The 24,410-nt window shown below is 46.8% G+C and overlaps 2 protein-coding genes across 3 annotated transcripts in view; one reads left to right on the top strand and one right to left on the bottom strand.

Annotated features, from left to right (window-relative positions):
* Positions 1-9,306, bottom strand: part of Nr6a1 (nuclear receptor subfamily 6 group A member 1) — a 169,961-nt gene extending 160,655 nt beyond the window's left edge. For both annotated transcript variants that reach the window (XM_050124838.1, XM_050124837.1), the window contains exon 1: positions 8,995-9,306. In XM_050124838.1, coding sequence (XP_049980795.1) covers positions 8,995-9,094 — 100 coding nt within the window. In that variant the 5' untranslated portion in view covers positions 9,095-9,306. The remainder of the gene's footprint in view (positions 1-8,994) is intronic.
* A 3,298-nt stretch (positions 9,307-12,604) lies between these two features.
* Olfml2a (olfactomedin like 2A) overlaps positions 12,605-24,410 on the top strand; it is a 29,338-nt gene continuing 17,532 nt past the window's right edge. The window contains exons 1-2 of the mRNA XM_050124835.1: positions 12,605-12,821; positions 20,641-20,904. Coding sequence (XP_049980792.1) covers positions 12,720-12,821; positions 20,641-20,904 — 366 coding nt within the window. The 5' untranslated portion in view covers positions 12,605-12,719. The remainder of the gene's footprint in view (positions 12,822-20,640; positions 20,905-24,410) is intronic.

Consider the following 24,410-nt stretch of genomic DNA (forward strand, 5'->3'; position numbering starts at 1 on the left):
TTGGCCCATTACTATCTAGCCTCTTCTAGGCTAATTCTCGCACCTGGACTAGCCCATTTCTAATAATGTGTGTAAGCACCCCAAGGTGCGCTTACCGGGAAGATTCTAGCCTACGTCCATCCTGGGTCGGAGCTGCCTGGGAGAGCGGAGCCTGGTGTCTCTGCTCCAGAGAGCAGAGATGTCAAGTCTGTCTGAGGAGTCTTACCTCACTTCCTCTTCCTCCTGTTTACTCCTCCCACCTATGTTTTAACCTATCAGGGCAAGCAGTTTCTTTATTTAATTAACCAATGAAATCAACAGATTGATATGACACTCCCACATCACTTGGCAGCCGGGGTGCTGGGGACGCAGCCCCGCCGCTCCTATTTCAACAAATGGCTGCCCAACGTGAGGATAACTGAATCCACAAAAAGCCTGAGAAAGCTTGGGAAAGAATGGAGTGAAGCATGTTTTCTTGGTAGCAGAAATTTCTTGGGTCTGCTCTGCCTGCTAGAGGCAAGCAAGCGCTCTCATCTAAGAGAGGCTTCCTGACTCAGCTTTAGCTGCAAAATCCTGCAGCTCATTAAGAGGTCCTGCCACGAAACATTTAAATGGTGTTGACGAAAGCATGCTTTTCAGTTTTCAGCCGAAACAGGAAAAAACCTGTGCTGTTTAAAAATGCCGGCTTTCTGGGCCATCCTTCCAGGGCAAACTCTGACTGAGGCAGGAGGGCCAACTACCGAGAGAGGACTTGACTGTTGTCTGTTGTAGCTTGCTGGCTGGCAGGGACCTTGAAACGCCATAGAATTGTGGCTATAAACATGGCTAGAGCCTGTATCTCCGCCATGAGGCTGGAAAGCTAAGGAATGGACTGGATCTACCTGGCAAAGCCACGGCTTTAATTCTACTCATATTGCTCAGTAATTTAAAGGCTCATGTGGTCAGAAAAAGAGAGACAGTAAAGAGATTCAAAGACAAAGAAAATTTTTAAATGATTTACAGTGTTAAAAATGTATGCAGACTAAAAAGTTAAAATTCTTAAAGTAAAAAAAAAGTAAGAAAAAGAGAAGTTGTGTGTGGTAGTACACGCCTTTAATCCCAAGGCATGGGAGGCAGAGGGAGATTGACCTCTGTGACTTCAAGGTGTGGTAGCACAGGCCTTTAATCCCAGTGCCTAGAAGGCAGAGACAAAGAGATCTCTGTGAGTTCAAAGTGTAGTAGCATACACCTTTAATCCCAATGCCTGTGAGCCAGAGACAGGCGGATCTCTGAGAGTTCAAGGAGAGCCTGGTCGACAGTTATTCCAGGACAAAGATACAGAGAATATAAAATAAAAAATAAACGAAATAGAGGTTAAAATAAAGCATACAAAGATGGAAAATACACAGAGAATCTTGATACTGTATGCTATTATGCTCTCTTTGAATTGTTTGAATGCTGAGGAAGGAGCAACAGATGCTAAAAGATATTTGTTTATAAATGCTGCTGAACTAATCCATCGTAGAGATTTTGATGCCTTGACTTTGAAATTTGGATCTAAGGACATGATGCTTTCGAAAGGAGTTTCCTATTTTGTTTTCACAGAGGATGAGACCCTGTTCATTTCTTCTATTCCGATATGGTATGATGGACCACGCCCTCCTGAACGGTTGCTGTGAATACCTTCAGAAAATTGCTTCGCTCAACTGCCAACTGAGATGAAACTAGCACACAGGTTATACCATGAAAGACCTAATTAACGACGCCCCCATTCAGCAGGAAGCAGTTTGGAGAGAAAAAACTGCGCCCATGTTCCCAAATATTGTTTATAAATGTTCTTTTACATTTAAAGGGGGATATGATATAGATATGAATAATTTGCATTAGTATAGATTTTGCTTTATTGATAGAGATTTAAGGTCAATTTTGAATGTATATAGGTTGTTAATGAATAATCATTAATAGTAGTTAAGCTTGTAGTTATGTTAGTTAAGATTTTCTAGATGTGCATAGATATATTTTAGATAGGCATTCTTCATATCTTTCAAAGGCTAGAGAATATGGCATTTTACATGTTTTAATAACTTAGGACTTTTCATGACAATGAGACACTCTGCTCCTGGCAGCACCAATCTACTTCAAGAGGAAGATGGGCATCGAAGAGGATCCTTATGGAGTTTGATAGCCATTTGGGCAAGAAACTGCTCTTGCCTGGACTATTGCATAAACTGGACACAGAGAACCCGCAGAGAGAGGACTGCTGAACTTGCCTAAAGGTGAGATGATCTTTCGGGGTTCCTGATTCATGAAAGAGTCTGCAAGACATTCTTCAGGACAAGCAGATAGTGACTGCCTTTGAAATTTCCTGCTTTGTGGAAATGTCTGCTGGAAACTATGGGCCTGTAGGCCGAAGATGGATGCCCCAACGGTACAGAGGAACTTTGGGTGACTGTCCAGGCAGCGAGATGTCTCTGTCATTTCTAGAGTTTTGGATGTTAAGTTAAAGCCTTCTTTTTTTTTTTTTTTTTTTTAAACAGAAAAAGGGGAAGTGATGTGGGAGTGTCATATATCAATCTGTTGATTTCATTGGTTAAGTTATAATAAACCAACTGCTTGGCCTCAGCTTGGAACATAGATGGGAGGAGTAAACAGAATAGAATTCTGGGCGGAAGAGGAAGTGAGGTCAGACTCTGCTCTGCTCCCGGAGAGACCCGACAGCTCTGCTGGAGCAGAGACGCCATGCTCAGCTCTCCCAGGCAGCTGCAACCCACGATGGACTTAGGCTAGAATCTTTCCGGTAAGCGCACCTTGGGGTGCTTACACACATTATTAGAAATGGGCTAGTCCAGGTGCGAGAATTAGCCTAGAAGAGGCTAGATAGTAATGGGCCAAACAGTGTTTAGATGAATACAGTTTGTGTTTTGTTATTTCGGGCATAAGCTAGCAGGCGGCCAAGGTGCTGGGGACGCAGCCCCACCGCTCATATTTCAACAAGTAAAATATGTGCACTCAGGTACATTAAATTGCATTTTGAATAGATCTTTGATCCACATAGGACTTGTGTTAAAGTCTAACAATGACACCTGTAACTCATAATCCTTCTGCTTCAACCTCCTGAGGGCTATTATGACAGGCACCACCCATGTCCAGCCAGTTATTTTCAAATAGCACACTTATACATGCTTTGAAAAACAATGTATCACTTAGTTACATAGAGCCTTTAAATAATAAGCACACATCATTATACAATAGCAAAAAAAGAACTTTTTTTTCTTTCTGAGACAGGATTTCTCTGTGTAAAGGCCCTAGATGTCCTGGAACTAGCTCTTGTAGACGAGGCTGGCCTTGAACTCACAGAGTTCTACCTTACGCATTCTGGTTGGGATGAAAGGCATGCACCACCACTGCCTGACTAGAAAGTTTTTAGGACTGAGAAGCTATTAATTTCATAGCAGCAGGTCCAAGATCTTAAAAATCCCACTATGCAAGGTGGTGGAGAAGGCCTTTCATCCCAGCACTAGGGAGGCAAAGGCAGGGAGATCTCTGAGTTTGAGGCCAACAAACCTGGTCTACAGAGCAATTTCCAAGACAGCCAGAGCTACACAGAAATCCTTGAAAAATACTAGAAAGATAAATATAGATAGATGTTTTGACCTGAAAAATATCCTGAAAGGATCTCAGGTTCCCCCAGAGCTCTACATTTTGAAAATCACTGGCTTATATGAAAACTACATTTAAAGAGTCAGTATGTTAGAAGCAATTAAGTCTAAAACAACTTAGTAATGAAAAGAAAAGAGTAGTTCAGGTGGTGAGGCCAGCCTGGTCTACAAGAGCTAGTTCCAGGACAGGCTCCAAAGCCACAGAGAAATCCTGTCTCAAAAAACAAACAAAAAGAGAGAGACAGACAGACAAACAGAAAAGAAAAATAAAGAGAGAAAACAGTAGTTTAAGAAGCTCTAAGACACATGTGTCACGGACACACTATGACCACAGACCCAAAGGACAACAGCTTACTATTCTAACAAGTCTTTTGATCACCATCACCAAGCTAAAAAAACAAATCTCACTTTGACAATACGAAGTAAGTCACTGCTCTGGCACACACCCATAGTATAGCTCCAGATCAAACGCTGAGATTTGTTTTCCGGAATACATAACATGTTGTCCAGGGAATTGGTTTGCCAGGTGACTTATCAACAGTGTCTATAGAATTGACACTAACCTAAAAGTAAAAATCAGCCTAGAAAACAGAAAAATACACTACTACTGCCACCTGTGGTTTAGGGTTGAACAGCTTCTCCGCTATAAACAAATTTAAGGATTCAGAGTTTTCAATTAGGATGCAAAGATATCATTTTAGAAGAAAATTTTAAAAGTTAACTCATAATACAAAAAATTACAGCATTTACTTTTTTGAAACTTAAGAATTCATAACTTCTTAATCTGGAATTACATAATGCTACAGAAAACCACAAACTACCTTGAATAAAAATGTTTCCATTGCACAAAGGCTAACTTTTGAAAACCTTAAAACAAAACTTGCATTTTTTACAGAAATCTAGTTTTCTCTTCGACATAATAGTAAATCCAGCTTGCTTTCAACATGATACAAGTCTGAAGTTTAATTATTTCTATAATTTAAGAACAAAAATCAAAAATGCAAAAAAAGCTCAAAGTAGGCTATTTTTCCAACTTATTTTCTCTCAATTTGCTTTCTCAAATGACAACCATGGTAGCATGGGGATCAAACCAGTCTGTGCAGTTGGGGGTGGGGAAAAAAGCAATTCAGATCCCCAGCAGCCAGCTGAGGCAATCCTTGTCCTTCCAAGCTCAATCACCGTTAATTAGAATTGCTGAGTACACTAGAAAAGGCTTATTAAAATAATTTAAATAATTGTAACCCTCAGGAAAACAAATCTATTTTCTTCAGAGACATCTCTAGAAAGGATGATGTTTAACAGGTCATAAGAACAGAATAAAATAAGCAAGAAATCTTTAATTTAAATAAATTATGCCTATTTGTTTCTAAACAATAGTTATCTCACAATGTCGTGGGTTTGGTTGTTTTTTTTCTTTCTAATTTCCCTAACTTACCAGTCTAACAAGCACCCAAAACTATGCTGCAAACACTGGGAACGCGGAAGACTGAGGCTGATTTTAGGGATATCATACAGCAAAGTTATATCCAGAGAGTCCTAAAATTCACAATTAAAATAAAGATGAACCCAAAACTTCAGTTACAAAAACCTTAATTACCAAAACAGAATTCTGTGGCTCAGTACCAAGCCACCTTGCAAACTTACTAATTCTGTCATCTCTGAACACCACTTATCAGTGATAACCATAAATGTTCAAGGCAAACATTTATTAAGAATAATTTTTTAATTTTTAAGTTGACTTCAAAAATACAAAAAAAAAAAAAAAAAAAAAAAAAAAAACTTCCCTTCACAGCTTGTGTGTTTTGGAAATGTGTTCGAGGTTTTACAAAGGATTGGTTATATTGCACCACTACCCACAGGGGCACATTAAAAAACTACCTGCTCCTTAAAACTGCTTCCTTGTTGAAATGGAAGCCTGTTTACCTGTAGTCAGAGCTTTCTAATTCTGACCCCTTTTCTCAAATAAGATGACTGACTATAATATGGTTTTTACACACAAAGTCATGTCCTTCTATTTAAGAGCTATTTTAGCAACTGTCCTAAAAGTGTGTTTAACCTAGAATTTTTTTCCTTTGTCCCACAACTTCAGAGAAATAAGGGAGATGAGAAATCAAGAAATACTGATATATATACATATATATACACATATATGAGTATAGTTTAGTCTTGAAAACCTGCATTTTTTCATTAGCTTCCCTTCTAACACCTTTTCATGTACTTGTACAAGGATTCAACTTCTGCTACAAAATGTAGCATGAATTTCATATTGTAAGCATGCTCTCCTCATACTCTGCAAGAATAAGGTGTTTTCAGCATATGGTGAATGGTAGGTACATCACAGCCTGGAAATGTGGTAACTTTACATCTCAGATTTTTCCTTAAGGAAACTAGAGAATTCTCAGTTGATTCAGAATTAAAATTTCAAGTCACAAAACTAAAAAGTTAAATTTGTGAAGTAAAGTGCTTGTTAATTTAAGAAATTTAAGCATTTTAAGCCGAACATGGTGGTGCACACTGTTAGTCCCAGCACTCAGAAAGGCAGAGGCAGGCGGTTTTCTGAGTTTAAGACCAGTCTGGTCTACAAATTGAGCTCCAGGAGAACCAGGACTACACAGAGAAACTGTGTCTCGAAAAAACAAAACAAACAAAAAGAAGCATTTTGTTGGTAATCTCATGTGAGGAAGCATCCACAGTACTTAGTGAGCTCATTTCCTCCAGAGGAATAAGGTGAAATTATGCACTGAATTCCTTATAATGGTTTATAGTCTTTTTCCTATTTAAATATTTAAAAATCTACTCCCTCACTCTCTTGAAATAAAATGAACAAATGCTTCCTCAAAGCATTCATCTCCCTTTGAAATCCCAAAAGGGAGCAATCATTATTACAACTAAGTGAGTTTGTTTGTTATGAAAACCACAAGCAACAGCCAAAAATAGCAGAGTCAGCACAAGGAATTCCTGGAAGGGTGATGGTGCATCAAAAGGCTAGCTACTCTGTTAGGATGGAATCATAAAAACATCTGGAGGACTGTAAATTCAGCAATGGACTTTACTTCTTGACACAGACCGAAGACCTCCTCTCTAGATAGCGACTTCAGAAAAAATGGAAATGTCACCAGGATGAAAAGTTAAAGAAGTGCTTTTCCCCTCAGATATCAAACAATCTCATTTATCTTTGGAGAAAACTATTCATTATGGGAGGAAGGGGAAAAAGTCCACTATTCCAAAGGAAAATTTTATATTTTGAAAATTCTCCTGAGCACTTTTTGAGTACTCATCAACAAACTACAAAACACCACAGACACATTGATAATTTTTGTACCGAAAAAAACAAGCTATGCTACAAAAATTTCATATTTTCTCTTGAACAAATTAAGCTGCCAAAAGTTCACATTGTGTTTTTGACAAAAAAAAAAAAGAATATATTTGTATCACTAACTTCGACTGGTGTGAAATAGTAAAAACCGCTTTTAGCTTAACAGACTGTTCCTTAAAAGTCTTTTAAATGGTTCTGATCCATTGAGGAAAAAATGAGTATTAACAAATAATCTGATTAAGAGATAAAATTGCCACACCGTTCTTTAAATGTTCCAATGAATAATTAATAACAACGGCATTGTTCTCTTGCTTCCCTTACAATAATATTTCAGTAGAGCTGCAATAAAATCTGTCATCCAACGGTAAGCACAGGTGGGGACAGGAACTACTCGCAAACAGGAAAGCATTACGGAAATATACTAACAGGGACATCCGATAGATCTGGGCGTGGAATTTTAAAATCTGCACGGCAAATTTGAAGTCAAGAATTACAACATTTCCAGGTTAACATCAAACCAAACCTCTGCATAAATTAATTTTTAAAACGTCAAAAACATTAAAGAAATCATCTTGGTTCTAGACACTGTCCCTTTCTACCCTAACTATATTCCTTCCTCCCCCTTTGCGACGTGGGATTTTATCGATCCCAAACACGTTCACACGCAGAATCACTCCCCATTGGATGCCCGGCCACCTAGGTCCCACACATCATACACATCTCAAGAACTCAAGAGCTTTAAAAACATCACCGTTTGATCATCATAATATCAAATTAGCCAGGCTTTCTTCTAAACAGACTTTTCCTCTTAACTGGTTAAAAAAAAAAAACTAAAGATCTACTGAATTAACAATAAATGGTTGATGAATTAATTAGCTTATGAAGAAGCAAATCCAGCCCGATTTCCCTTTTGTGGCTCCCCATTCATTCAAGCCACAAACGAACGCCTTGGTGACCGATTTTCGGGTTGCTTTCCCCACACCTGCCAGGTCACTGTCCTGATTTGAGAAACTTCTTACTAAAGCAATTAATTTTTAGTGCCTCCTAACTGTTCCCGGTGTTTGCATTCAATCTGAAATCTGTTACTTGTTAGACACTGTTCGGGTCCTAGATCTCCCAGAGAATTGCGCGTTTATGGCGCAGAGAGGGGAGGAGGCAGGGATCTCTGAGAGCCTGCCCTTTATTCGGAAATGAGATGTGAAGGTGGAAGGCAGGGCAAATAAATAAATAAATCGGGTTTACCGCGGGAGCGTTTGCCAGCCGCAACGAGCACCCTTTGTAATGCAGGCCTCCCGGGGCTATCGCCTTCGCTAATTGCTCCAGGGCGCTTTCCAAGTTCAAAAGTTCACCTTTTACGACCTCACAAAAGCTCCTTACACATTACCAATAAAAACATTCCGCCGCAAACACCGAGGGGGAAAATATCAAACAGAAACAAAACGCTGCGCGGGGGAAGGGGGGAGCCAACCCGGAGGAACCTGCGGGCTGGGCCGGGACAAGGGGGACACAGCGGCCCGGCCAGGTGAGGAATTCTCAGCACCCCGGAAGAGCTAGGCTGGGCGGCCAGCGAAGCGTCCGGCAAAGGCCGGGAAAAGGCAGGTGTCCCGAGCCCCGGGGTCCCGCCGGAGACCTGAGCCTAGGAGAGGGGGCCTGGGCAAGGGGAGGCCGGGGGACGGGAGTGGGCACCGAGGTCCGAGGAGAGTCACCGTTAGGGGTCTGCGCAGAGGCGGACGCTCGCGGGGCTGGGAGGAAGCGTGGGGCTTCCTGAAGAAAAACGCCCCAGGATAGGTGCACGGTGCCAAGGTGTGGCGTCTGCGAGCCCCCGATGAAGAAATAGGGTGCTCCATAAACCAGGGCCTCCTGAGGGAGAAAGGACTGGCGTGGGGGGACGGCGGGGGGGGGGTCCGCGCTGAAGGGACCGGGACCCCGCGGAGAGAAAGTGCGAGCCCAGGGTGGAGTCCACGCTGAGGGCCGCCCGGCGTCCGGGGCCAGAGCCGGCAGAGAGAAAAGAGGGGATCGCAGGCGTTGGGATCGCCGGGACCCCGAAGGCCCTTCACCCACCGTTCCGCGGCGGCGGAGGGAGCGCGGCGGGCGGCTCCAGGAACCCCGCCGAGCCCCCGCCGCCTCCCGCTCCGCTGGGCGGCCGTTCGTCCCGCTCCATGCGGCGGCGCTCAGGGCCCCCGCAGGCTTCGCTGCTCCGCCATGACTCGCGCCCTCGTAGTCGTCGTCGTCGTCCACCGGGGGGAGGGGGCTGTCAGGGGCCGGCGGGCTCCCGGCCGCCGCGCGCTCTGGGCCCCGAGCCTCCCGGCTCCGCGCCCCTCCGCGCCGCGCCCCCTCAGCACTGGCCAGCTCCCTCCTCTGACGTCACGCGCTGCTGCCACGCACGTGCCCGCGGGACACACTAGGAATTGTAGTCCTCCAGGCGAGGCCGGTCACACGGGACTCTACCAATTGAGGGGGTGAGGTAAGAAGATAGGCAGTCCTGAGGAGGGAGAACCAAAACATGTCATTATTCTGAACTCTAATAAAACTTCCAATATATAGAGACCACAAATAGCTAGCCATGGTCCTCTCTGTTGTGACTTGTCCGTATACAGAGTTCCTTGTAATTCCGACTGCTTCCCCGCGCTAATAATGAGTCGTTCCAAGGAGGCGGGTCCACCAGGAGCCCGCTGAGCACGTGCAACCAAGCCCAGCCCTGTGGGGAAGGCCCCAGTGGGCGGGGTGTGTAGGTACTCTGGAGGGATTTCCTCCGGAGCTGCACGACAAATTGGACCAGAGATTAAAGGACCCGAGTTTAACCAGAGGTGACTGCGTTCGTATGCAAATAGAATCTATACAGCTCTGCTTTCCGGAGAAGTGTTTAAAGCCTCTAACCTCCGGATGGGCGGGAAAGACTAAAGTTTCTCTTCCTCCTCTTTCTTTCCCCGCACCCTGCCCATAGAACAGATGGGCAAACTAAGATCAGGTTCTTTGATGCCGTCAAAGAAAACTTGAAACTCTTGACTACGGGTATCCTAAAGAGTTGATCCTCTTTTCCAGCCTGTTCTTCCCACCTCTGCTCAGTTTACCTGTCTGAAAAATGGGAATTGTAATAAGAACCATGTCAAATGATAAGATACTAACACACACACACATACGTCGCCGTCCGTTGCACCGTGTCCAATGGTAACATGCTAACACACACACGCATACACACGTCGCCTCCGTTTACCGAAGTTTCTACCAAACAAAATCTAGATTTTCTCTCCTTCCTCCACCTTGGCACAACTCTCGCGACCACAAGGTGGCGCGCGGCCACGGGCTTCAAGGCGAGTTGTGGGGACTACTTTCCATGACGCCCCCCACCTCCCTTAGGAAACCACCGCTGTAGTAGGCTACAGCCCAGCACCCAAGCGCTATCTGACCCACTAGAAGACAAAGAACTCTAGTGCTTTCCTTGCTTGTTCTCTGCAAGGTCATGTCGAAGCGTCTTCACTCTGTCACCTCACTGCCCCATCTACCTCGGCAGTCCTCCGGTTCCTTGTGTGTCATTCCTTACTTGTTTAAAAGTCTTTATCCTGGCATATGCAATCTAGCCTGTTCCGATTGATTCCTGCCCATCCACACCTCTTTCCTCACCTGCTGCTCAGAAGACTTTGCCACACCTACAGGCATTTTCCAACAGTTGTCCATTACCAATAGTTAACCTGGGTTTTATGCTTAATTCATGCCAGCCACCGTTAGAAGAGATTTACACAAATCATATGCTGTCTAAACCTCCCACACCTGCTAGATGAGGTATCCCTGATATTGTTGTTTTCACATGCAAATGGTATGGCCCAGAAGTGATTGTCATTACGTACTTGGTGGGTCAGAAAGCTGAAATGCCACAGGGCAGTATTGACGCAAGCATTTGGGAGACGGAGGCAGGCGGTTTTTTTGAGTTCGAGGACAGCCTGGTCTACAGAGCTAGTTCCAGGACAACCAAGGCTACCCAAAGAAACCCTGTTTCGAAAAAAAACAAAACATAAAAGAAAGAAGAAAGCTGCACTACCCTTGGCCTGGCCACTATAAACTCTCAACTCATCTTTTTAAATCCTGTTCCAATCCTTCCTTAATACCTCTGGTCGAGAGACAACTAGGTCCCTCTATGTTCCCACATGGCCCTGTCTATCTAGGTGGACTGTAAGAAATGGTCTTCCTCGCCGTTTTCTGAGCTCCCCAAGGGCTGGGCGCTGTACTCCGCAGCAAGCCCTTAGTGTTGTAGGAAGAAATCCTTCTTCAGCTCTGCATTTCACCATGTGTCAGGATCAAATGGTCTTCCCAGAGCCAGCTTTCTCTGCATCACAGGCCCCTACCCTGGAATGCCAAGTGGCTGGGCAGACATCTGATGCCTGAGGATTGAAAGGTAGATAAAGATGAAGTCAACCCAACGCTGAGTTCAGCCACATGCACACCTCCTGGAAACAGCTCTTTCTCCTGTTCAGCTCCTCCTTCCCAAAGCCTCCCAAATACCCTTACCAGCCAATCCTTGTACTCTCTCCCCATTATCTCCTCTGCTACTGAGTAGCACGCAGTAGATGCTTGCTAATAGGCATCCACTAAGAGTCCAGCACCCACACTGGGCCTTATTTCTCATTTTTTGACATTTTCCCCACAACCCTGAAAAGTGAGTTCCCTCTCTGAGTTTCCAGCTGAGGAGACAGCCTGTGTAAAGCAGATTTAAAGGGCCCTCGGCATTTATAGGGAATACAGGAGAAATGGAAAGGAAGGCCTCTGACGATGAGGGGGAGTCTGCAGGAGACACAGCTCAAACCGAGATCCCAAAGCCAATCAGGAACTTGGTACTTTGAGCTGTGGGTTATCCATGGTGACAGAGATGACTGTAGGAGGATGCCATTGGTTGTCCAGATGAGGGCAGGGTTCCTCTGGTGGCCTTGCTCTAGCAGGACAAGCCTTAAAGAGTCAGTCAAGCCAGCGGTGGTGGCACAAGCCTTTAATCCCAGGGAGACAGAGGCTGTGAATTTGAGGCCAGCCTGGTCTACACAACGAGTTCCACGACAGACTCCAAAGCTACACAGAGAAACCCTGCCTTGAAACAAACAAACAAAAAGTAGCTGTTATTGGCACAACAGAGAGAAGAAAGATGGAAGATGTGAAAGAGAAGGGACTCAGAGACTGGAGAGCTTTGTCAGAGCAAAGGGTAAACTGTACCACTCGAACTTTGTAGCCATTCCCAAAGGGCAATTTAACTGTTCCTCCACCACTTTTTTGTTTTGTTTTTTTGGAGGGGGGATGTTTTGTGTTTTCCGGGACAGGGTTTCTCTGTGTACTCCTGACTGTCCTGGAACTCATTTTGTGGACCAAGCTGACCTCGGACTCAGAGATCCTCCTGATCTTGCCTCCCGAGTGCTGGGATTAAAGGCGTGCGCTAGCACCGCCCGACTATTTTCTCCCTTTTATCAATGGGGAAACTGGTACTCAAAAAGGCAAAGGGACACGTCTAAGGTCCTTCATTTTACAGAATGGAACCTCAGTTCGTCGCGAGCCCGTACTTCTCTTTCTGCCTGGCTACAGCTACGGCTCTCTCCCACCGGCACTTCTCAATGCCTCAGGACCGCAGGGGATGGGCGGGGATGGGAGGGGAGGAGCGGGCACCCCTCCACCCTAGCTCCGCCCCCAGCGGCACTGCAGGGGCACCGGGCTGGGGAGCGCCCCGCGGCAAAGCCGGGCTGCAGCGTCGAGCTCGCTGTGCTGCTGGCGATCCCAAGCGTGCTCGTGGAGACATCCGTTCCTGTCGAGCCATGGCAGCGGCAGCCCTCCGGCCTTGGTGCCTTCAGTTGAGGCTGCTGCTGCTGCTGCTGCTACTTTTGCTTTGGGCTGATCCCGTGCAGCCCGACAGTAAGGTACGTGCGCTGCTGGAACCTGGCACAGCTCGGCGATGACCGGCGCGAGGGGGCGCTATGGCCGAGGAGGGTGCCTTCAGCGGGAAGATGGGGACTAGGAAAGGCAGATCAGACTTGGGACTTGGTCTGGACTCTGGAATCAAAAGCCTTAAAAAGGAACATGAGCGGGAAGAAGCGTTGGTGATGATAGGGTGCTTGGGTCCTGGAGCTTGAGAAAGGCGCTGTGGACCTTGTAATGCTCAAAGATAGGGCCTCAAACCCAGGATCAAGTTGGGAAGTCCCAGGTGCTCAGGGGCTGGCAGGGAAAAGTGGTCAGTAAGAGCAACTGGTTGAGTTTCCATGCGGAGACTGCCCACGTGGTTGTAGATCCACGCGTGGGCAGTTATCCAGGTACTCTTGGGCTTGCAGTGGGCCTTAAACCAAGACTTACAGGAGAGGCTGGGAACTCAGAGTTATTTCCTCAGTGAAAAGGACTGGCCACCTGGCCTCTGAGACCTGAACTCACACACTGTATTCACCTGTTGCTGGTGCTTTTACCTCTCTTAGCCTCTCTCCCTCTTTCCCTGCCTTCCTCCATCCCTCTCCCCCTCCTTCCTGCCTGCCTTCCTGCCTGCCTTTCTTCCTTCCACAATCTCACTGTGTAATTCTGGTTTTGCAAGGAGGTAGAGGCAGGCAGATCACTGTAAATTCGAGGCCAGCCTAGTTTACAAAGCAAGTTCCAGGACGACCCAGGTTGTTACACAGAGAAACCCTGTCTAGAAAAACAAAAACAAAACAACAACAACAAAAAAAAAAACTGACTGGCCTCAAACTCTCAGAGATCCTTCTGCATCTGCCTCCCCAGCTCTGGGATTAAAGACATCATTCCTACCCCTATAAGCATGCGGGGGGGGGGGGGGATTGTACCCACTCCCTGCTGTTGATGATTTCTAGATTCAATGAGAAATAGTGCCCTATGGATGCTACCACAAGAATTCAGGTATTAGATCCAGAACATAGAGGGAGCAAGAACAGATTGAGAACCTCTTAAGGTTCTAGAAATGACCTGATAAATGGGCCTAGAGCAGTATTTTTCAACCTGTGTGGGTCTCACCCCTCTGAAGTCAAATGATCCTTTTACTGGGGTCACGTATTCTGGATATCAGATGCTTATGCATCATAGCAGTTATGAAGTAGCAATGAAATCATTTTATGGTTGGGGGTGGTCAGTGGCCTAGAGGAAACTGCTCACAGCGGATAGGGGCGACAGTGATTTCTCTTGATGTCACTCCATTTTTTTTTTTTCCCTGTGGAACCTAAGTCTGCCTGTGAGCAGGCAAAAGGTAAAAGCTATTTTGCTGTGCAAACTTGGAAATATGACTGTGTGTTTCTGGACTTCAGTTCCTCTAAATGAAAATAGATGCCCCCTCCGGCTCATTGAGCAAAATTCCAGATGACCTGATCACACTCTCTCACCCCCTGTCTGTCCTCTGTGGCTGGGAAGTACTTTTGGACCTAAGCATCTCTAAGATTTGCAGAGGGCTGTAGTGCAGGAGGGCTTACATCCAAAACAAAGCCAAGACAAAGAAAACCCAACACCCTGTTTATGTAGTGAGTCAGCCAAACACTTGCTAGGATGGGAGGGGGTATATTTACTTGTCCCAGGACAAGCTGGAGCTGGTGGAGTAGGGAGGATAAAGCGGCTGGGGACCCAGCTCAACCCTTCCCTAGAGACTTCCCATCCCTGCTCCACTTCAGCCAGCTGGGAAAAATAAAAATCAGGTGCTGAGTGAATTTCCTCTGCATTCCTGCCCAGCCAGACTCCTGCTGGCTCTGCAGAGCTGCTTTCATTATCGCCCTCCCTCCACAGTAAGGTTAGGACCCAACTTCTTCCCCTCCAAGCCTGGCCTGTTTTTGTTGGCGGAGGGGAGGAGCTTAGAGGACCAGGACCACCTTGGAACTTGAAGTGAATCGAGGGTTTGCCTCTCTTCAGCCTTCCTTTCTGCCAAGCTCCTGCCCATTGTACTGTTGGTCGTCCTGCATTCTAAGTTGCTGTTTACAGTGAGGCTCTCCTAAACAGGATTTGGAGTTTCCATCTAAGGAAGTGCTTTGTCTGACCTGAAGTAAGAGGGAACTCCCAGCTGCCCTGGTGTTTCTGCATGGCTGCCTAGCATCAAGGCTGGGGGGAACAGGCAGTTAAGACTCCATGCATGACACCCGGCATGGCTGCAGACACTCCTGGGATGGGATAATTTACCTGCTCCTCCGACTGAGAAAGAGCTCCTGGGACCTCACTCTTCATACATGCCGGGACAGAAAGGGCTTAAGCAAAGAGAGCAAGGGACCAGTCCAGTCTTAGCTCAGCAGGCTGTGGTTTCCTGGGCCAGGTCAGATGTTCCAGGCAGGCCAGTCCCAGGGGCTTAGGTGTTGCTTCCCATCTACTCCCAGAGTTTCCACATGTGGGAGTAAAGAAAAGGCAGAATGACATGGTCATGCCATTCTTTGAGGTACAGTGTCAAGCCAAGCGAAACCCCACCATCTCTCTATAAGGAATGGACCTGCCTCAACACTCCCGGGAGAGCATAGAATGCTGGGACTAGGTCCATGCCCAGCATTTTACATTCAATATCACATACAACTGCCAAAGGTTAGTGGTCCCTCCCCAGGGAATAGATCTGAATACCCTAAAGAATCACACTGGGGGGGGGGTGGCGCATGCCTTTAATCCCAGCACTCAGGAGGCAGAGGCAGGAGGATCTCTGTGAGTCTGAGGCCAGCCTGGTCTACAGAGCAAGTTCCAGGATAGCCAGGGCTACACAGAGAAAAACCTGTCTCTCAAAATAATAATAATAATAATAATAATAATAATAATAACAGTAATAATTCTGGGACACTGAGGCATCTGCACTTTCCAAGTACAACCCCAGATACTTCGTGGGCACAGCCCCAGCCCAGCCCAGAACTTATGGAGACAATATGGAACTAAGATCTGTGGAGCCAGGGAGTAGCAGATCCTCAAAGAAAGTGATGTTTGGAAGATTAATCTAGCAGAGAGGAATGCACACTGACATGGGGCTGTGGTCATGGAGTTGGTGGCGAGGTAAAAAGTGGGGCAGATTTAGGGTAACACCTCAGGAAACCATTACTACTAGTAAGTTGTCCAGGGTACAAAGGAGGCACGGAGACCTCACCCGGGCAGGACAGAAGGTGGACACAGGATGGGTTAAGATGCTGCCTGGAGTTTACCACGTTGAATTTGAAGGCCTCCAGAAAGAGGTGTCTGGATGACGGTGGACTTCAGTTGAGGGCTTTGCAGGTGAGCTGCCTCAGGTGAAGTGAGACAGTCATGAAGAAGGCAGCCCCAATCTCAATACAACCTCATGGGAGCCTGCCTAGTCATTATAGGAACACTCCCTTACTATAGCAAGAGTTAGCCGGCTCTCTTCAAAAACACCTCTAGCTTAAAAAAAAAAGAAAAGAAAAGAAATGAAAAGGGCTGGGGAGATGGCTCAGTGGTTAAGAGCATTGCCTGTTCTTCAAATGTCCTGAGTTCAATTCCCGGCAACCACATGACGGCTCACAACCATCTGTAATGAGGTCTGGTGCCCTCTTCTGGCCAGCAGACATACACACAGACAGAATATTGTAATAAATAAAAAATAAATAAATAAATAAATAAATAAATAAATAACACCTCTAGCTGTCTGTTACACGGTGAGCTTTCCTTCCAAATACCCAGAGGCCTTCTAAACCCTAACCACCAGCACTGACACATGGGGAGCTTTGGTGGCGCCATGTGCTGTGCACAGCTACAGGGAAAGATGGGGGCTGAGGCAGGGATTTTCCTTCAGCCTTCATGCCAAGGAGCAGACCCAGGAAGCAGTGCCAGGTCCCATGACCACCTTCTGTGTGGACCTCTTTCAATCCCAGCTCGGTTGCTAGGGTAGGAGCCTTGGCTTATTGACTGCAGATGTTCAGGTCGAGGGCACCATGTAAACACAATTTGGAATCAGACTGTGTGGACAAGCTTCTAGACTTCTCTAATGTACCACGGAGTTGTGGTAAGGGCAGAGAGAGGTGGAAAACATGGAGGAAATACGGGGGGGGGGGGCTCCCAGAAGTAGCAGATATAGCACAGATTACTTAAATTAGGAGTCACTCTGGGCCATAACTGCCAGGTGCTCTTCATACATAGCTGCAGTTTCATGACAAGCTCAAGAAGGGATTGATAGCCACCCCATTTTACAGAGCAGGAAGCTGAGGTTCCAAGGGGTCAACACCATGCAGGAAGGAGGTATCCGGTATCAAAACTATAGCCCAGACATAGCTTTTCACCATGGTGCCTGGCTGTCTCCAGCTTTACCCCACTGGAGGTGGGACCCTGCCACATTCCTGGCATCTAGGTCTGGGATCAGGGACTTTCTTCCAGCTCCCGGCAGTGTGAGAGCCTTGGCCACCGCCATCAGGACATAGCACCTCATCAGAGAAGGCAGGAATGCAGTAGTCTAGTGTGGAGGCAGCTGCTGGATGGGGACGGTTAAAGTCAATGGGGGGGGGGGTCTTCCAGGAGAGCCCTCTATGGGTTCACACACATCTATTTGCTGGGCTTTTGACCCTGATGGGGAAGTAATACAGTATCATGGAGTTTTGGCAGAGCTGAGATGATGTGAGTTCCTCTCTGGTGGGGTTCTGGGGCCAGCAGAAGCCTAAGGAAGCAGCAGACCTCTGAGGCTGGCTGGCTGTTCACAAGCAGGGGAATAGTCTGCAACACCTAGAGTACACTCCACCCACAGAGGACCAAGACAGAAAGCAGGACCGCAGCCTCTAACTCTCCTCTCTGCCCTCTGTTCCCTGTCCCGCCCACAGTCCCCCACACATACACACACACAGCTGCAGAAAAAAAAAAAAAAAAACAGAGGAAATCCACACGGCCCAGGCTTATCATCTTCAACCTGGCATTTTATGGCTTAGGGGCTATTTTCTTATCTGTAGGATGTTGCTAACAATAGAAAAAGTAGACCAGTGCACCCACCCAGGGAAACAGATCACCTACAGCTCAGTGTGTTCCTGCCCTGTCAGTGGGACCAGCACTCCACCTCTCAGTCCCCCTGTGTCCTTGGTGGGATCTGTGCCCACAGCTGTCAGCCCTAGGCTAACCTGGTTGACCATGGTCTCCAGCCTCCCTGCCATCAAATAGCACATGGGGCCAGGCAGTGGTGGCACATGCCTTTAATCCCAGCACCCAGGAAGCAGAAGCAGGTAGATCTCTGAGTTCTTGGCCAACCTGGTTTACAGAGCTAGCTCCAGGACAGCCAAGGCTACACAGAGAAACCCTGTCTCGAAAAACCAAATAAAATAAATAGCACATTGGAGAGGGTGAGCCCAGGCGGTGTGGACTGCATTTCTTGTGAAGCTGTGGAGGGAGCACGCTGCAGGGAAAGCTGGAAGGAGTAGGGAGGGAAGGCAGCGGATGGGCTGCAGAGAAGAACCACTCTTTGGGACACACCCTCAATGACATAGGCCCCCTCCCCGGTTGCACCGCCTCCCAGAAATGCCATCCAATTATGAATCCATCCGTGGATTAAGCTGCAGATGAGCTCAGAGCTTTGTGATTCCTCCTCTCTGGCCCATCAGCAGGCGACTGAGCCTTTAGCACAAGAATCTTGGGGAACATTTCAGATTCAAATAGAAAGCTGAGATCCTCACCAGCCAGCCCTAGACCCTCTAAGACTGGGCTCTGCCATGTCTATAGTTTCACCTCCTGCCACCCTGCACCCTTGAAAGCACCAGTCAGAGTGATCTTCCCACCCCTGCTCCCAAGCCTCCTGAAAAACCAGACTCTCTTGTTTTTGTCTGATTTGCTTTCCAGCAATGTCCTCTCCACAAGGGCACACTGCTCCAAGCCCCCTCAACACTCTGTGCTCTCAGAGCCTCTGCATTGCACTCAGGAAGTAGAGGCAGGCAGATCTCCGAATTCAAGGCCAGCCTAGTCTACAGAGTGAGTTCCAGAACAGCCAGGGCTATACAGAGAAACTCTGTCTCGACAAACAAACAAAAAAAAAATAACAAAAAAATGAAGAAGCCAAAATGTTCCCTGATCTATTTCTCCTGCACCTCTAGCTGTCACCCTCTGGCCTGGCAGAAGCCAGGGGCTCACATAGGTATCTGAAAATCTGAAGAGAAAATGAAAGTCTAAGTCCCCTCCCTTAGGCAGCGTCTCGGGGCTCAACAGAGGTACAGGGTGCCATGAGCTCACCTGTGTCCTCATGGTTTCTTATCCAGTGACAGCTGAGCAGCTGTAGCCCTGGGATGAGTTATTGCTAGCTGGGCTGGGACTAGTTGTTCACTAAGGGTCTGGGGCCCAAGGTACAGGCCAGGTGTATCTGTGCAAGGCACCTGCCTCCCATCTCACTAGGTTGATATCTGAGGACACAGAGCTGATGATGTCCCTGAAACAAGTGGCCACATGTGGTCATGGGGTGTGTAGCATCCAAGGGTGGCATTGAAGGGGGGGGGCAGAAAAGGAAACCACTGGCTTGAGGTTGTGTTGTCTCATGTGATCCCGGCCTTGAGAAGTCTGGATACTCCATTGTGCCATTGAAGAAATGGGGTTAGAGCCTGCTGAAGGTCTCCTCTACCCAGGGCATAGGAGAACAGCTCTGTAGAAGTTACCTAGGAAAAAGCTCTTGAGGCCCCACTCCTCACCATGAGACAATTGGCAGTTAATGATTGTGGCTTAGGGGTGTCGTTTTAAAACTCAGTGAGACACCATCAAAGTAGGGGACATGGGACAACGAAAGGTTTCAGCAGGAGAGAGAGATGATCAAAGGAATGGGAAGAAAAAATGCCAAAATATATCATATACATGAGTGAAACTGAAAATATATCATATACGTGAGTGAAACTGAAAATATATCATATACGTGAGTGAAACTGAAAATATATCATATACGTGAGTGAAACTGAAAATATATCATATACGTGAGTGAAACTGAAAATATATCATATACGTGAGTGAAACTGAAAATATATCATATATGTGAGTGAAACTGGTGTGTTGTGGGCCAGTCTTCAACCTCAAAATGGTGTCATCTTTAAGCTTGTGACCTGCTGGGCAGTGGTGACGTACACCTCTAATCCCAGCACTTGGGAGGCAGAGGCAGGTGATCTTCTCCGTGAGTTCAAGGCCAGCCTGGTCTACAAGAGCTAGTTCCAGGACAGCTAGGGCTGTTACACAGAGAAACCCTGTCTTGAAAAACAAAACAAAGCAAAACAAAAAACAAAACAACAACAACAACAAAAAAACCTGTGACTCTAAGCCTGTCCTCATCTGTGTTAATGGCGCAAACCTAAGGCACACTTTGTATGTGTTTTTATGTTTTGTTCTGTTTGTTTTTCTATGTTTCCTTGACTCATCACCAGCCCGAGTCGTACATATGCAGGAAAATGACAGGGACAGAAAGGACGCTACCTGTTGCTCTCTCACCCAGGACCCAAGCCATGTGCGGTTTTGTGTTTTTGTTTGTTTTTTCTTTTTGACAGAGTTTCTCAGTGTAGGCTTGGCTGTCCTGGAACTAGCTCTGTAGACCAGGCTGGCCTCAGACTCCCAGAGATCTGCCTGCCTCTGCCTCAAGAGTGCTGGGATTAAAAGAGTGTGCCACCACCACCACGCACAGTTCCATGTTTTGAACTTTTCCACAGCTAGGCATTAACGTTTGAATTGCAGTGTGTATGATGTGCTGTTGAGTCCCTGCCTCTTCTCAGCTACCTCTAAATGCCACCACCCCAGCCCTGTCACCACAGTACGACACATGGAACCCCACTGGCCCATCCTTTGTAGGTGTTCAGCAACCTGGACCAGGTACAGATGACCTCAGAGGGCTCTGACTGCCGCTGCAAATGCCTTCTGAAACCACTGAGCAAGGATGCGTGCAACCGGGTACAAAGTGGGCGTGGACGAGCAGAGGACTTCTACACTGTGGAGACCCTGAGTTCAGGGACCGACTGTCGCTGCTCCTGCACTGCTCCTCCTTCCTCACTCAACCCCTGTGAGAATGAGTGGAAGATGGAAAAACTCAAGAAGCAGGCACCTGAGCTCCTCAAGGTAGGCTGACACAGTGAGGGGGTGCCCTGGCTCCCCCAAGACATCAATGTCACAGGTGAGTGAAGCCAGATGAAGTCAGTATGGCCCCTTGAAGCACCCACTGTCCTGGGTGGCATCTAAACAATTTCTTTACCTTCGCCTAGCTATATTACAAATGCTGGGGCATTTTATTATTATTTTGTTTGTCCTATCTTGCTTTTTGAGAGAAGGTCATACAATTTGGCCTGGATTCACTATATATATATATATATATATACCAGGATAGCCAGCCTGGAATTTGCAGCAATCCTCTGTTGCATGAGTTCTGGGATGATTGGCTTTTGCCGTCATGCCAGGGTTATTTTTGCTTATTTTAATCGACATAGGGGTTCCAGGCTTGCCTCAAACTTCCTATGTAGTCCAAGACGACCTTGAACTCTGATCCTCCTACCTCTGCTTACCAAGTACTGATATTACATGTGGGCAGCAGCATGCCAGTACTCGGTGGGCCAGGTGAGGCTGGGCTTTGAACCCAGATCCTGTTGTGTCTAAATATGTGTCTAAACCACCTGCTCCTCCACCTTTCTCTAAAGGACCACTTTGTTAGATCTTATAAAGGGTAAGTTTGTTTTATATCTTATAAAATTATTTTTATTTTATAATGTATATGAATGTTTTGCCTATATGTATATAAATGTATTACATGCATGTCTGCTGCCTATGGAAATAAGAGGACATCACATCCTCTGGAACTGGAGTTACAGGTGCTGAACTCAGGTTCTCTGTAAGAGTAGCAAGTCGTCTTAACTGCTGAGCCATCTCTCTGTTCCCTCCTGTCTTGGTATCTTTGTCTTTTCTCATACAGTGTCTTCCAAACATGCATCTCATTGGCCTGTTGGTGTTGGAAACAATGAATGATCTGAGGTGCTACCCAACATATAAGTTTACAAGGTGACATAACTCTGAATGCTAGTGGAGGACCCAGCTTCCTGGGTCACAGACAAAGGACTTGATGGCTCATCTCCATTCTCTTCGCCGGTTTGCTGTGCTCCAGCCTACTGTAATCAGTATGGAGCCCTGAGTTCAGAGAACTGGAACCTTGTGTCTGTCATTCCCTGCAGGGAAATACTGTCTCATGACCCAAGGCTACTCTAACCAGATGACTGGGAAGGAGGGTGGTTGGTTCCTTTGCATGCAAGACACAGAGAAGCAAGAGGCCCATGAAATGCTGTCTCCAGTATTTGGCTAAAAATGTTTTCTTTAAATTTAACTTTAGTTTTATTTTTGTACTATATAAATAGATGCCAAAATTATCAAACTTGGAGAGAGTAGCCCATTTTAAGCCAGTGATCCTCTGACAGTTGGGCAGTGTCTGGATCACACTGACTCCATGGGGCCTTCCAGTGCCCTGTTTTCTCCAGCATCTAACCCACAGACCTGCTGCAGCTACAGGGACAATCTCAGTTTCTCCTCAAGTGAGAGGTCCAATCGCTGGACGTTCTGTTTGTGTTTCGACTTGTAGACCCAAGATCTCACACTGTAGCACAGGCTGACCTCATACTTGTAGCAACAATCCTCCTGCCTCAGCCTCCCAAGTGCTTCTGCAGCTGAGTTGTGAGCCTGCTCACTATGAAGTCACCAAAGGCCTCTGTCTAAATGCTGCCTCATGCCATCCTTGCTGGAGTCCTTTAGGAAGGGGGCTTATGGTGACAGATTTACTTGTCATGGTCTCTGAATCCAAAGAAGGGTTATAAATTGCCTGAAGTCACCAAGAGGAGTGGGCTGAGCTCCAGATTCTCTGTTGAGGTCACTTGCCCACCTAAAAGGTCACCAGGCTGAGGTTCCCACCAAGTCACTGTCCCTAGGCCTTCTGTGCAAGGCAGACACTAGGTCTTACCACACGGTCTTGACCAGACCTTAGAGATAGAGGAACCCCAGCAGGTAGGACATGCCAGAGGCAGGAGAGATTACCTAAAGTGTACCCAGGGAACCCCCAAAATGAGAATGGGCTAGAGGCAGTGGGAACCAGTACAAGGGTTTGGTTGGCCCTGCTGCCATCAGCAGGAGCCCTGTGTGAACATCCCAGGGAGGGACAGAACTGGCCTTGCAGCCTACCTCTATCCCAGCCCCTTCACCCATGCGAATACCTCCAGTTGTGGTCTGGCTTAGGCTACATAGCCGTAAAGGAGAGGGGATGCTCTCCTGCCCTTGCCCCATTTCTTGGCTAGACTGGCCAAGAAAAATGCCTTTTAACCACTTCCCTCTTTTTCTTTCTGGACATGGGCCAGACATAGCCCCATCTTTGAGGAGTCACCAGGCTTCTAAGGACACAGCTGCTGGCCCCAACAATGGGAAATATGCTCTGTACTGACTGGGCTAGGGATTGTGCCAGGGATCATGGGAGCTCCAAAGTGAGAATAACAGTGGGCCTGGGCCTGGGCCTGGGCCTGAGCAATGCATAGGAATCCTCAGGCAGATGGAGTGTTCTGGACAGAGGTTGGTGGGATGCTGTGATGGATGCATCTGTGCCCTCTCTAGCCCTATTTAGTCCCATGACTACCTGTCACTTCCTCATATACATGATGCATGGCTTCTGATCACGATCTGTAGTGAAGATCCAATTTAAAAGGGTGGCAGTGGGAAGGGAAGCTGGAGGTGTGACTCAGTGGTTAAGAGCCCTGTTGCTCCTCCAGAGAACCTGGATTCAATACCCAGCACCTACCTGCCAGCACACAACTGTCTGTAATTCCTGTTCCAAGGAATCTGACATCCTCTTCTGGCTTCTGAGCACGCCTACACTCATGTAAACACATACACACAAGTTAAAAACAACTACAGTTTGAAAAAGTCTATCAAGAGGTGAGTCTCAGGCCTGGAGACTCTATCTGCTCTTCCAGAGGTCCTGAGTTCAATTCCCAGCACCCACATGGTGGCTCACAACCATCTGTAATGAGATACAGGCATAGATGCAGGTAGAACACTATATACATAATAAATAAATAGATCTTTTTTAAAAAAGAGAAAGAAAGAAAGAAAGAAAGAAAGAAAGAAAGAAAGAAAGAAAGGAAGAAAGGAAGAAAGAAAAGAGGTGAGTCCCCTCCATATGCAGCCACGTTGGCTACCAAGGATGTGGCCCAGAGGTGCAAGGAGCTGGGGCATCACATATCAAACTCCACAGGAAGAAACAGGACCAAGACCCCTGGACCTAGAGCTCAGTCAGCCCTCGGAGTTCTTGCTCACTCAGGGATGAAGACTGGTGGATTGAGGATGTCACCCCCATTCCCTCTGACAGCACCCGAAGGAAGGGGCTTGTCATGGTCACCGTCTGTGAACAGGACCTCTCAAATTTCTGTTAATAAATTGCTTTGTATAAACTTAAGAAAAAAAAAGTCTGTCAATGCCAGTTATAGTGTCTCCGGTCTTTAATCCCAGCACTTGGGATTGAAGCAGGAGGATCTCTGAGTTTGAAGACAGCCTGGTCTACAGGGTGAGTTCCAGGACAGCCAGGGTTGCACAGAGAGACCCTG

Source organism: Alexandromys fortis, unplaced genomic scaffold (assembly GCF_014885135.2).
Source record: "Alexandromys fortis isolate MF-2015 unplaced genomic scaffold, M_Fortis_MF-2015_v1.1 scaffold_228, whole genome shotgun sequence".
Taxonomy (NCBI): Eukaryota; Metazoa; Chordata; class Mammalia; order Rodentia; family Cricetidae; genus Alexandromys; species Alexandromys fortis.